Source organism: Bombyx mori, chromosome 3 (genome assembly GCF_030269925.1).
Source record: "Bombyx mori chromosome 3, ASM3026992v2".
Classification (NCBI taxonomy): domain Eukaryota; kingdom Metazoa; phylum Arthropoda; class Insecta; order Lepidoptera; family Bombycidae; genus Bombyx; species Bombyx mori.
Window position 1 is genome coordinate 9,255,076 of NC_085109.1, and position 12,894 is coordinate 9,267,969.

At 34.5% G+C, this 12,894-nt stretch overlaps 2 protein-coding genes and 1 long non-coding RNA gene across 3 annotated transcripts; 1 reads left to right on the forward strand and 2 right to left on the reverse strand.

The window, feature by feature from the left end:
• Positions 1–176: 176 nt before the first annotated feature.
• On the reverse strand, positions 177–6,647 carry LOC101735487 (chitin deacetylase 1). The gene is made up of 10 exons (XM_004931784.5): positions 6,567–6,647; positions 6,386–6,461; positions 4,908–5,080; positions 4,632–4,768; positions 4,283–4,408; positions 3,999–4,207; positions 3,809–3,928; positions 3,135–3,292; positions 1,113–1,357; positions 177–797 (listed from the first exon to the last, which is right to left on the reverse strand). Exons 1-10 carry the CDS (start codon positions 6,622–6,624, stop codon positions 519–521), a joined length of 1,581 nt encoding a protein of 526 aa, XP_004931841.3. The 5' UTR covers positions 6,625–6,647; the 3' UTR covers positions 177–518.
• Positions 6,648–9,084: 2,437 nt separating this feature from the next.
• On the reverse strand, positions 9,085–9,702 carry LOC101736694 (uncharacterized). The gene is made up of 2 exons (XR_005246346.2): positions 9,562–9,702; positions 9,085–9,234 (listed from the first exon to the last, which is right to left on the reverse strand). It is a non-coding gene; the product is annotated as an uncharacterized LOC101736694 (long non-coding RNA).
• Positions 9,703–9,825: 123 nt separating this feature from the next.
• Positions 9,826–12,870, forward strand: LOC101745440 (chitinase domain-containing protein 1). Its single transcript, XM_004931692.4, has 6 exons — positions 9,826–10,260; positions 10,475–10,655; positions 11,562–11,768; positions 12,043–12,204; positions 12,320–12,557; positions 12,687–12,870. Exons 1-6 carry the CDS (start codon positions 10,006–10,008, stop codon positions 12,826–12,828), a joined length of 1,185 nt encoding a protein of 394 aa, XP_004931749.1. The 5' UTR covers positions 9,826–10,005; the 3' UTR covers positions 12,829–12,870.
• The last annotated feature ends 24 nt before the right edge of the window (positions 12,871–12,894 follow it).

Sequence of the window (12,894 nt, forward strand, 5' to 3'; positions counted from 1 at the left end):
ATTACATATGAGCCGAGCCACCTCTTCTACATTAGTAGTATTTGTACAGAAACCTTCCATGAAGAGCCTACAAAAATTGTATCAAGTTTCACAACAATCTGATGAACGGTTTAAGAATACATAATGGATCAACCAACATTCATAACAACATTGATTTTTATTCATATAGACAGATAATAATTTAAAAATAATTTATTTTTGAAAACATAAAAACAATCTTAAAAATATGTAATAACCATTAAAATCTAAAAATATTGCACAAGAGAATATCCAAATAAATCAAAATGAACATGTTTCAATGGCCTAAAAAAATCATTGTCTGATACCCAATTTTCCAGACAAACTTCCTAATACCCTTATAAGATATATACAGCAGTAAAATATTTATTTACTTTGTGTAATTGTTTGTAAATAGTAATTGTAGTTTTTCCAACTTTATTTTATTTTATTTCAAACACTGAATGAGTTACAACTAACACATTTAATTCTGAAATAACTAGAATAAAAATAAAACGAAACTATTCAAATCCGAATTCATTTCTTATCCATGGATAACTCCTTGGGCATTCAGTACAGGTAATCATGTATTTATCATGCTCCAATACTTTGGAAGGTAATTTACATGTGTTTGGTTTGGCACAGGCTATTTCAGCTTCACGGAAATGTCGCCCCTTACATTGCCAAGGCTGAAACTTCTTTAGTTGTACCACCGGTGTTGGTCTCTTTATCCAATCAAGTATCTCTTTGTAGGTGACAAAGTATACGTCAGGTAGTTTTTGCAACTCATTCAAGAAATTCTGAAAATATGAAGAGCAATATCAACCAATTTGCTTAGTGTCCAGAGATTTATTCATAATTATATACAGGAAACTTGTGCATTTAAGAAAAGTCAGTCTGTTTCATTAATGCGTTTCGGTTTGAAAGCTGGAACTCTTAATAAAATATAGCCTGCCTATATAGAGCAAATATGAAAGAAAAAACTCGTTTGTGTTCTATACTGACTAAACCATCAGCCTGCGACTCGGCAAACCCTAGACATCCTCGATATTCAACATCGACAGCCACTGAAAAAATTTGGCTCTTTGCATATTTGCTGTTGAAATGAGCCTCACCTTAAAAGCCACCAAGTACTCATTATTTCTTAACCACGTAGAACTTAAGTGAATTCCAAATGGTGCACGATTGGTTAGGTAATGCCTCTTAAAGTTGTTTATGAGAGCATCATAAACGTCATCTCCCGTTTGAATGAATGGGCAATTATCCAGAATGGCGCATGTATTTTCACCTTTGACGAGCGGGTTTATGACCATTTCCCACAGACTCGCGTAACTTCTTGTCGGGCAGTATTGATTCTTACCTGAAAATTCAGAATATTATGTGTTTAACTTACTTAAAACCTTCATAGTTGTTTCTGGTAAGCTAAATAGGGTAGGTAATATTATATACCCATGAATAATTACAAATTAGTTTACGGAATTAAAATGAATATCTGAATACCCAAAAAATATAGCCAATTACCAAAGATAATAAGATTATGTACCTATGTAGGTACCTTTACTACGCGGGTGGGTGTTTGAGATGTAAACCGGACCGGTCATAACCGGTATATTGAACCGGTCGCTTTGTCTCTCTTACCGTTTTTTTCAGCGTTTGGGTTTCTAGTGATGGAACTTTTTAGTTGCGTTCCAAGTGCTAAACAATTTTAAATCTCATTTGATAAAGAACCTGCCATGAAAACACGGAGGTCCTTCCATTGGATACCCGAAAAGAGTGGTGGGTACTTGAAACGTTGACACGAAATACCGGGAAAATGCTCAGACTTAGGAATTCCCGATAAATACGCTACTATAAAAATCACTTGTTCTAATTGTGTATTCATAGCTTTTTGAAGAACTAAGTAAGAAATGATTAAAGTAAACGTATATGTAACTTTTAGAAGGAATTGTATGATGTTGGTAATTTTCTTAAAGTATTAGATAATTTTAAAAGGGAAGAATAGAAAGGGAAGTACATGCTTATCCACATGGTTGTACGTTTTTATCAATTTGATTGTTTTCTTAAATTTGCATTATTTATCTTTGATGTATGTTTATTTCTGTTATTAACTCACATTAATGTAATTTATTCATAAAGGGTCTTTTCGTCTTGTTTTACTATCTAATGCGTTTGTATTAATGTAAAGTAATAGTCTATTTGTATCCTGAATAATAAATAAAATAGAATTAGAGTCATACCGTGGACACAGAAATTCCAAGAATGCCATCTTCTTAGCAATCTGTGTGGTATAAAATGAAAATTGTTGGTTGGTAAACCCTAGAGGGGACCAGTATTCCACTCGGGAAGAGCCTGTCATCATTCAACTGGTAGAATACACCCAACAATTCAGGATCAAATTTGTTTTGACCTTTCAAGTGATTTCGAAAGTAAATACCTACGCTCCCAAAGATCAACGCATTACTGCTTCACGGCAGAAATATAATCGTATTGCTTCAAATCATTTTGGATTTAACTAATGATTAATGTTTAATGTGGTAGAAAATTTAAGTTACTGTGGCATAGCTAGTATAATTGCGCTAGCAGTATTTGCAAGACAATCTTGCAGTTCAAGAAATTCAATGAAAGACTTTTAAAATACGAGTTTATGTTCCAAACAACAATACTCGTTGATCTATCGATCATAGACACCTGCTCGATGAAAATCTACCGTTTTTTCCGATAACCTGGTGACCCAGACTTGATCTAAACAACATCCTGATTTGCTGTTAATCAATAAAATAAATTTGATTTATTTTACTGGTTTTAGGACCACTTGTGAGCCCACGCGGGTAGGTACCACCACCCTGCCTATTTCTGCCGTGAAGCAGTAATGCGTTTCGGTTTGAAGGGTGGGGCAGCCGTTGTAACTATACTGAGATCTTCGAACTTATTTTATTACGCGCGCATTTACCTTGTAGATGTCTATGGGCTCCAGTATCCACTTAACACCAGGTGGGCTGTGAGCTCGTCCATCCATCTAACCAATTAAAAAAAAAACATAGTAGACAATTAATAGTCATAACATTCAAAGTTTCCAAAGCACATCCACGATAAAAAGGTATGATAAAAATAGTTTTAACAATAAATTTTGATTGTACCTGTACAGGAATGTGGTATTTTATGATCAAGCGTATACGGCCAAAAAGGAGGGTCATTTAACGGTGCCACTATCGTAGCGTCATAGACAAAACCGAATTCTTGCATCATAAGAAATTGACGATTCCATCCGACAGAAAGGTATGGAACTCTCATTCCTCTGCGAAACAATGATGGAAATTAGTAGTCAGTGCAATACTTAACTATGCAGCACGCCTTAAAACCACTAAACGAAACGTGAAAATAAATGATGACAATTGAAAATTTTCATGTCTCTAAGGATCGTTAGCCCCTTGAACTACAATACAAGCTTTGACTATGAGTATAACATTCGTTTCTACGACTCTGTAGTAGAAATTGTACATATTCAAACAATAATTGCAATACTATTCAAGTCTATTAAATCGTATTTATTAAAACTAAAATGCCATATTATGCTTAAATGTGACGTCATTGTGCAAAATAATGTGCTGTATGTTATGCATGAAATTAAAACAAATTTCAATTATTTATTTATCCAATTATGATTAGCTTTTTTTTATTGCTTCACGGCAGAAATAGGCAGGGTGTTGGTTTCTACCCGTACGGGCTCACAAGATGCCCTACCACCAGCAAAACTTAATTGAGTTTTAAGCTTTCCTGATCAATTTGATTACTGAGCATAGTAAATTTAAACCTGAAGTCTTCCATATGAATACGACCGAATCTGTTAATAATATTTGCTTCGCCGACCATTTCGTCAAACCAGTCTTCTACAGTCGCGTTTTTGGACCACCATTCTTCCGGACCGCGGTGCCTAAAAATAATAATCGAACTTGAAAATGAATTATCGATACAGCAGTGAAAGTTGTATCTGCATGACTTACGTTACTGAATTTACTGCAATTTCATGCCCGTCGTTCCAAAGTTTTTGTACATGTCTATAATTCGTATATGGGTGCGAAACAAAGAAAGTGGCTTTTAATGGACACCCGTTGGGATTTTTCCTTTCAGTAGTAAACACGTGCTTAGTAAACGTGTCCCAGTTTTCATGATTAATAGCTCCGCTAAATGTGAGAGTAATCATTTGTGGAGTCTGAAAAGAAAAACGTGTTTTTGCTAAAAACTGCGGTCTCATAAATTTATTTATCAACATCTTATTCAATTTTACCTGGCTTGGAACTAAATTTCCTGGTATCTGTGTACCATTTTTACTACAGAAACATTCCGGCAACGTGCAAAAGACAGGGTCACATGGTTCTGCAGCATTTGGATCAAAAGTTAGATCGCACCAGCCCTGTTTAATAGAACCCGTTAAAATCACTCACCTTTCAAATTTATAAAAATACTGGGTTTTTTTTTAAACATTGTCATTAGAAGTGAAAGTATTACCACACGTTATTTTCGATTGGGGACATACTGAGCTTTGCAAGTCATCATTGTGCAATTAAATGACTAGGTAGATTTATGCAACATACAATAATTTGAGTGTCATTATGTTAAATGAGATGACATTTTACTTCATCTGAAGAGTCCGCACAGTCTATTGATCCATCGCAGAAGTACTCAGCTGGGATACAGGTACCGTCAGAACAACCTATATGGGTACCGTTCGCACACTCAGCCATGTCAAGCAGGGGCTTCGGAACTCTGGTCTCTGAAATAGCATTTGTAGAGGTTTACAGTCAATATTTTCAGTTATTTATCGCTGATTTTAAAATACGAATACTTCGAAAGTTAGAAGGGTAGATTCGAAACTCGATCGTTAATTCAGGATTTATGTGTGCGCCCCCAACCTGTGGTGAGATCGCAGTTGTGTACATTCTCTTGTTTGTCACATAGCTGCCTATTTACGTCGAATAGTAGTCCCGGCGAGCAATGGAATTCAAAAACTTCATTTTCCAGGCAAAGGTAATAATTCGCGCATTCTTGACTTGTCCAAACCGTTTCTTCAGCTCGATCCGGATTCCTAAACAAAAGTGTTCATCAATGGAATTTCGTAATCACTTATGTGGATACCGTAGCTATTTAAACATGGCTTACGTTTGCACGAAGGTGTTGTGTGCCTGTGTCCATAATACCTAACCAGTCAACAGTAATGGGTAATCATTTTTAGGCGCACTTTCTCTAAATCTAATAACATGACATTTACTAGTTAAGCGGTTTGATTTATTGAAATTGTTTCCATTTGAAGCTAGCTTGAATGGTAATAGGCCGATGAACAGATTTCAATGCTTAACCGAATAATTTATTGTTCACGTAATATTTTGTAAAGATTTGAAGACAAACGGCGAAAGTGGATTTCTCGCGACGCAGCAGGAAATTGTAATCGTGGAACAAGACGTGCGGATTAAACGTCGAGTCAAGGTTGCAGCGAAAGTATTGTGGGGTCAATGTCCTCACTAATGTGTTTATTTTATAGCAAAAACATCCTGTTTCAGCTACTCTGTGCGTGCATTCGTATTCGTGCAATCATTGCGTTAATAATTAGTATTGTTCCGCGCCTGTTACGGAAGCAGAATGAAGTACTACGATTGTTTAAAACTTTAGTGATTAACGTAGTTTTGGTTTACCTTAAATAGGTGTCACGGTCGTGTGCATATTAATATCATGCATCTCTTTATCAGGACGGCAGGTTCGAGGCATGTGTGATGTGATGGTTATTAACAATTTATTTTGTACTTAGCATCTTAACTATTTAAAAATCTATTTAGTGCACAAATGTTACTTATTTGCCTACATTATAATTTGGCTAACATCGATCATCGATATATTAATATATCGATATATTAATATATCGATGTTGGCTAAAGTCAATTTTCTTTGTAGTTTCACCAGCTTAACGTAACTGTGAGGCTCTATGGAAAAAACTAAAATTCGTAGAATTTGCATATTTTTTGGTAAGGGCTATTGTAGTCCCATATGGGTATATATAAAGGTATTTATATTGTAGTTAGTACGATCCTGTCTATTTTGGCAGCAAATTAATCATTGTTTACCGTTATTACAATACAACATTATTCGACCTCATGCCTCTAGGTGTGTCTGGCCCATTTTGCAGAGTAGTCTCCAGTAAGCCCTTAGCATTAGTTTCGCGACAAAGGTAAAAAGTGTTTGCGATTGCCTAATTCAAATCTTAACTGAATTATTTAAATTATTATCTGTTCGAAATTTACAAACTTTAATTATTACTTATTTAACTTTGTTTATTAATTTTATTTCAACGCGCAAATACAATATTGTACATATTGGCAATATACTTAATGATAGCTACCTGTAAAACCTTCCGTTTTCATGACACTTAACATCCGTTGCACTTCTTTTATTCAACTCTTTCGTAGTGCACATTTCTGAAATTATTAATTTCTATTATGAATTACGCTATAAGAAAAAGGTAAACCTCATTAAGCAACCAGTGTTTTATAATTTACGTTGTTAATGTTATCACTGTTTACCTATAGAGACGAGAGTAATTACGACATTGGCGAGTAGCCGCGAAAGGCGTCGTGCCATGTTGCAGGCCCGGTTTCTACGTAAGAACTGAATTATAGTACAACTCATTCATCGGACAGTATTACTTTCTTTTTAAGCTGAACTTCACAAGTAATTACGAATTGCTCGTAATACGACAGGGAGAGGTATTCATGGTGGTAGGGTTAAATGTAGTCCACACGGGTAGTGTAGTGCTTTGGGTTAGAGGATGAAACAGTCAAATACAGTAGAGATTTCGACCTCAAGCCTCAAGGCGAATGGAGGCAATTAAGCTATGATGTCTACGGCTTTCGCTAATCACTTAGCACTAGGTAGGCTATGCGCCCAATTACCCGATATAAAAAGGAATAATCGATTCTTTCTATGCACAAGCCCACTGAGTTTCTCGCTGGATTTTCTCAGTACCTAGGTCGCGATTCCGATCCGGTGGTAGATTCTGCGAAACACTGCTCTTGGCAGAGCTGGTGTTAGCGAATTCTGTCAAGTTGAGCCCGTGAACTCATTTAGCCGTCCGGGCGTAGCTGGGGGGTTATGGCAGCGTAACCGGGCGAGTAGGTCGGCACACGGGGCTCTAATCTCAGGACGTTGCTAGCCTAGTAAGAGCAGTGCTTCGTGTAATCTACCACCGGATCGGAAACGCGGCCCACTGAGAACATCCGGCAAGAAATTCAGTGGGCAGGGTCTGAGGTTCAATTTGGTCACTGAACCCTTCCTCGTAAGCGACAGGTTCGACGAGAACGGTGGTGGGTGCTTGAGGTACCTAAAAGCACCCATAGTGGATCGAAAGGATTCGAAATGATATCTTCAAATGGAGGGCATGATCACCTTAATGTAGATAGACAGGATCATACATAATACCGGATGACCTAATCACAGGACGATGATACTTCTCTGTGCGATGTCTTTTTATTGCTGTAGATGGTAAATCGAATGACGACCCATGGGTTTATGGGCTCTGGTAACGTCAAGGCTAATAAAGGCACCATAGTGAGAATGTCACCAACCGCCTTAGGACATGTCGAAATTTTAATTTTATTTCATTACAATTGCCCCATCCTTCAAACCACGGGAAGGCTACCACACAGCTAAACCCAAACAAATCTTAACCTACGAGTATGTCATTCACAAACTAAAATCGATGTACTAATTAAAACATCATATCTTTTCCTGTATATTTTTTGACACTTGGGCAGCTTGAGTTATCATATTTCTTTCAAACATTAACAATACGAATTTGTGATAAAAATATACAAATTTCTTGTAGCAACGCCAGGTTATGGTAATTGTTCTATTTTGATAATTTAGTGTTTCTTCAGGTTTAAACGTATAATATGGTAATAGTTTATTGGGGAATATAGGGGATATAGGGGAAATTTAAACATAATCACTTCACTTAGCTTCTCGGATTGTTCGAAAAATCTGTTGAAGTCTATTTGGTGCGATAAGCTATATTCCCCTTGCCTCTCTAATAGGTAAATAAAATAAAAAACCTCTATGGACATAAACCATAGATAATACACATAAACCGAAAATTGAAAAATGGGGTTGGCCGGTTAAAGCTTTTCTTAGATGTCGCCAGCGTAGCTTGTTCCCTTGTCACAGAGAGCCGCCATTTTGTGTGTTTTGCGTTCGTGATATTTCGGTATTTTGTGACTTTGATACGGTTCTTATTACTTTCTAAGTAGTGCTAAACAGTTTTACAACATGTATTCCAACTGGATAGTTAAAGAATTAAAGGAGGACTTGAGAAAACGTGTTGCATCTTTACGAAGAAAAAAAGTGGATTTTGTCGAAAGGTACAATGTTGATGTTTTATTTTAACTTAGAAAACTTCTCTCAAACTGTTTCCGGTAGCTATTATAATAATAATATTAAATTGTGTACCTTAGGAACTTTATTCCTTGTAGCATGTGCAAAAATAATTGCTCATATTACACACATTACCTACCAACTAATGTATTATTTTACTTTTTTCAGATTAGAGCTACATGACCAAAATTTTAATTTTGAATCAAAATGAAAAAAATGCTCTAGCAAAATATGCTAAGATATATGATTTGCTAGTGGAGCCATGTGGCATTTTCAATAGCCAAGAGCGCCCATATCTTGCTGCATCTCCTGATGGTGTGTTGGGCGAAGAAGCTATAATTGAAGTGAAATGTCCATACGCTAGCAGAAAACATGAAATAAATAATATCAACGGTGCCTTACTTAGAACAATGTAACGGGATATTGTCTCTAAAAAAACCTGCCCATATTATTATCAAATCCAAGGACAGTTATACTGCTCAGGCAAAACATACTGCAACTTGGTCATTTACACCTACAAGGACATCAAAGTGATTTATGTTGAAAAAGACAATAATTTTATAAATAATTAAATAAATTAGATATCTTTTATGAAAATATTTTCAAAGAAGCATTGTATGAAAAATATCTGTATTATAACTATACACACTTGTCGAAATAAAAAATCAGGAATATTTTTAATTATTTTTATTGACAATTCCTTCTCTAAAATTACATAAGTAACTTCTCTACTTTTTGTTTCTTCAGAAACTGGTTTCATATTCCATGAAAATATAGATGGTACAGCACCTTTCTTCAGATATTTATGTTAATGTTTGACACCTGCAACACAAAGAATAACATTTAAATATACTATCACAAGGAAACCTGACCATAGTTTCAAAATATTTGTTATTGCAATGGATGCAGCGATTTAGATAGAACTTTCAATAGTAACAGCTGATAATGAACAACAGCTCATGAGGAATGTGTTTCCTCCAGTCTGATTTTGTGTTTGTTAAAAGGTTCCTTACAGCATAAATCTACTTGCAAAATATGTTAGCAACTAATAGTGTGCCTAACTAATTATTATTGAATTTTTTTAATAAGAGAACAAAGATGTGTGCTACACCTAGTCATGCATTATTTAAATTTGACAGAAAAGCATACCTGTGTATTTACTAATGTTTTCATAGTCAGATTCCACAAAGTGTTTACGACATAACCTCGAACTTTTTGTGGGAGTACTTTTTTCGCGTCAAATGGCCTTTAACCACAGTCTTCCAATTTTCTTGTCCTTCGGGAATTGATGTACTCCAATTTCTGAGCATATTGGTACAAAACAACGCGTCATTTTGCTTAAAATAATTTTTAATCAAAAATTCCAATACAAATATTGAATGTTATGGGAACAATGCACACCAGCGCCACTTTGACAGTTGCCAACCCCATTGAATGGAAATAAGAAATGAAGAAGTGATAGTTTGTAAAACTATGTAATTAAATAAACAAAAAGGAGTCGACGTCGCAGTTTGTGGAGAAAATCTTTCTATTTTAATGTTTAAACTCATATAGAATATCATTATCCAAGCTAAATCTGTTTCATCTAATAAAATGCAATGTTTTAAGACATCCATCCAAGTCATTTTGTTGCTAAACGTTTGTTTTGCTACTTTATCGCCACCGTCTGACAAAAAGGGACAAAAAGGTGTAAAACCACAAGAAGGGCCACGGAAGAGTAATGTTTTAGATCGTAAATTAGTTACGGAAGCTCCTTTAGTTAAGGATATAATAAAATATCATGCGACCTACCACCAAGACGTTTATTCGCAAAATTTCGGAAACTCTGTCTTAGGTTATGTTACGCCGGTAAGTTAGATTTGCATGAAATACGAATTCAACAAACAACAACAATAACAACAGAAAAATAATACAAAGATTCTATTTAATATTCTTAATATTATATATAATTATTACTTGTCGTACATATTATTACTTGCAGTGTTTCCATTTTTATCTTCAATTGTATCTATGAAAGTAAAAAACAAATAAGTGAATGTGAAAATTATTCCCATATTTACAGTGGAACAACAAAGGTTACGACATAGCGAAGATATGGGCACCAAAATTCAACTACATCTCACCAGTATGGCTACAAATAAAAAGACAGTCACCAAATATCTACATCATAACTGGGCTCCATGATGTAGACCATGCTTGGATGAAATCTGTGAGACAGAAGGGTGCAAGGAACAATATTAAAAGTAGGTGAATTTCTGATAAGACAACATTTCTTTTAAAAAAAAACCAGATGAAATAGTCTGTATGGAGTCTGATTATTACATGCCATTCAATGCCATTATGAACACTATTATTGAACATGTTCTTACCACAATTTTCATATGTAATGAGTTCCCAGTATTTTCCCAGCTCCAAATCTCTACTAGACTAAAGGCTGCAGGTATCATAAAAGAAGGAGATAAATTGTCTAATTTTCTTGCGTGTCTTGATAACATACACTTACATCATACATGGTAATGACAGCTTTTTCTGAACATATATTCTTGTTGTGAGTTTGAATTATCATCAGTTAATTTTCAAAGATTTATCTCTGTTTTTCCAAGCACATATTTTGTTACATTATATCATATGGAGGGGTGAAAGGCTATTTGTTTTAAATGTAAATTTTTGCAACTTTCAGGAGAGCCATTTAAAGTTTAAATTTGGAAAAAATATAAAAAAATTCTTCAGCTTTTTCAATGGAGTAAACCTAATTAAAGTTTAATTAAAGACATCGAACTGGTGATGCTTATGTCAAATAAAATGCACCTTTATTTACAACTAGTGACCCTCCCTCGCTTTGCTTCGGAAACTGTAATTTATTATTGATTTCTCCACTATTTAATGGATGTTATTATACATATAAACCTTCCTCTTCAATCACTCTATCTATTAAAAAAATCCGCATCAAACTCTGTTGCGTAGTTTTAAAGATTTAAGCATACATAGGGATATAGGGCCAGAAAAAGCGACTTTGTTTTATACTATGTAGTGATGATAAAAGTTGCATATTATATGAAATGTCACTGATTAGAAATAGCCTTTCACCCCTCGATATAAATAATTTGAAAACTAAAACAAATGAATGAAGGAAAATATTCAAATTGCAGTTCTTCCAAGAATTATCTTTGAGAACTGGCAGGGATCAGATCTAAAGGCATTTTTTATGGAACCGACATCACTAACAGAACAGAAAGCTTTTATTGAGGAAATAAAAAAAGCTTGCAAGCAATGGAAATTTGATGGTGTTGTGCTTGAGATGCTCTCTCAGATTGGAAAGTATGCTGACAAGTCTGTTAAGTTCATACAACAATTTGGTATGTTAACATACCTTACTTTTATATATACAATTATAACATTATTATTATACTATACAATTTCAAACCATAATATAATAATATAAAGTTTTTCAAAACCCTCTCGTGGTGAAACTGGAAAGGCTTCCGGGCCACAAGTAAACTTCAATCATAAAACAAAAAAGTTTTTCAAAAGCATTTATATGATTGAATTTGTTGTGAACTATTCTTTGGTTACTGCTGCTACTTGAAAGTACTCAGAAAACAAAAAAAGTAATGTTTTGTGCATTTTCAGGTTTGGAAATGACTGAAAATGGTTTGAGTTTGATTTTAGTCTATCCACCGTATCGAGGCTTCCCTACAGATGAATTCTATATACAGGCATTTAATGATATTTATCCTTATGTAGAAGCTGTTTCTGTAATGACATATGATTTCTCTAATCCACAAAAGCCTGGTAATTGTATATTCTTGTTTTTAATATTAATTCCATTTATTAATATGCTTAAATTTTTGGTATGGCAGTGTAAAATGGATAGTAGGATCAAAATAATATACTTCTCAAATTTTAGGTCCCAATGCCCCTTTGTACTGGATGAAGTTATGTCTAGAGAAACTCATTGATGGTGATGAAAATCCATCTAAAAAATCAAAAATATTACTTGGTTTGAATTTTTATGGTAACTCCTATACTGTGAATGGTGGTGGGCCTATTGTGGGTACTGAATACATAGAAACTCTCAAGAATGCCAAAAATAACCAAGTACTTACTTATAATAATAATACTGCAGAGAATTATATTGAAATCAGGTGAGCACCGTTTTTAATTATATTTTATGGGTGCAATTGTCATTTTGATAAACCGAAATAGTCATTGGTTTTTATATATGTTTGTAGAATTAATTTTAGATATTAAGTTAATGTATATTTGTTTTACAGAAGTTTACAAGGTTCAAAAAAAATATTTTACCCAACATTGTACTCTATACAAAAGAGGCTAGAACTTGCTGAGGAGTATGGAGTCGGTGTTGCCATATGGGAAATTGGACAAGGGCTTGATTACTTCTACGATTTGTTTTGATTTGTGATACAATTAGTTACATAATTAAAAATACATATTTAATCGGCGTTTTATTGTGACTAAAAA

Excerpts from the sequence above, each read along its gene's own strand:
- LOC101735487 (XM_004931784.5), bottom strand. The coding sequence starts at position 6,624 with ATGGCACGACGCCTTTCGCGGCTACTCGCCAATGTCGTAATTACTCTC. Across the intron at positions 6,462-6,566 it reads AATTACTCTCGTCTCTATAG|AAATGTGCACTACGAAAGAG; the intron begins GTAAACAGTGAT and ends TAATAATTTCAG. Across the intron at positions 4,769-4,907 it reads CAACTGCGATCTCACCACAG|AGACCAGAGTTCCGAAGCCC; the intron begins GTTGGGGGCGCA and ends ATGCTATTTCAG.
- LOC101745440 (XM_004931692.4), top strand. The coding sequence starts at position 10,006 with ATGCAATGTTTTAAGACATCCATCCAAGTCATTTTGTTGCTAAACGTT. Across the intron at positions 10,261-10,474 it reads TCTTAGGTTATGTTACGCCG|TGGAACAACAAAGGTTACGA; the intron begins GTAAGTTAGATT and ends CCATATTTACAG. Across the intron at positions 10,656-11,561 it reads TGCAAGGAACAATATTAAAA|TTCTTCCAAGAATTATCTTT; the intron begins GTAGGTGAATTT and ends TTCAAATTGCAG.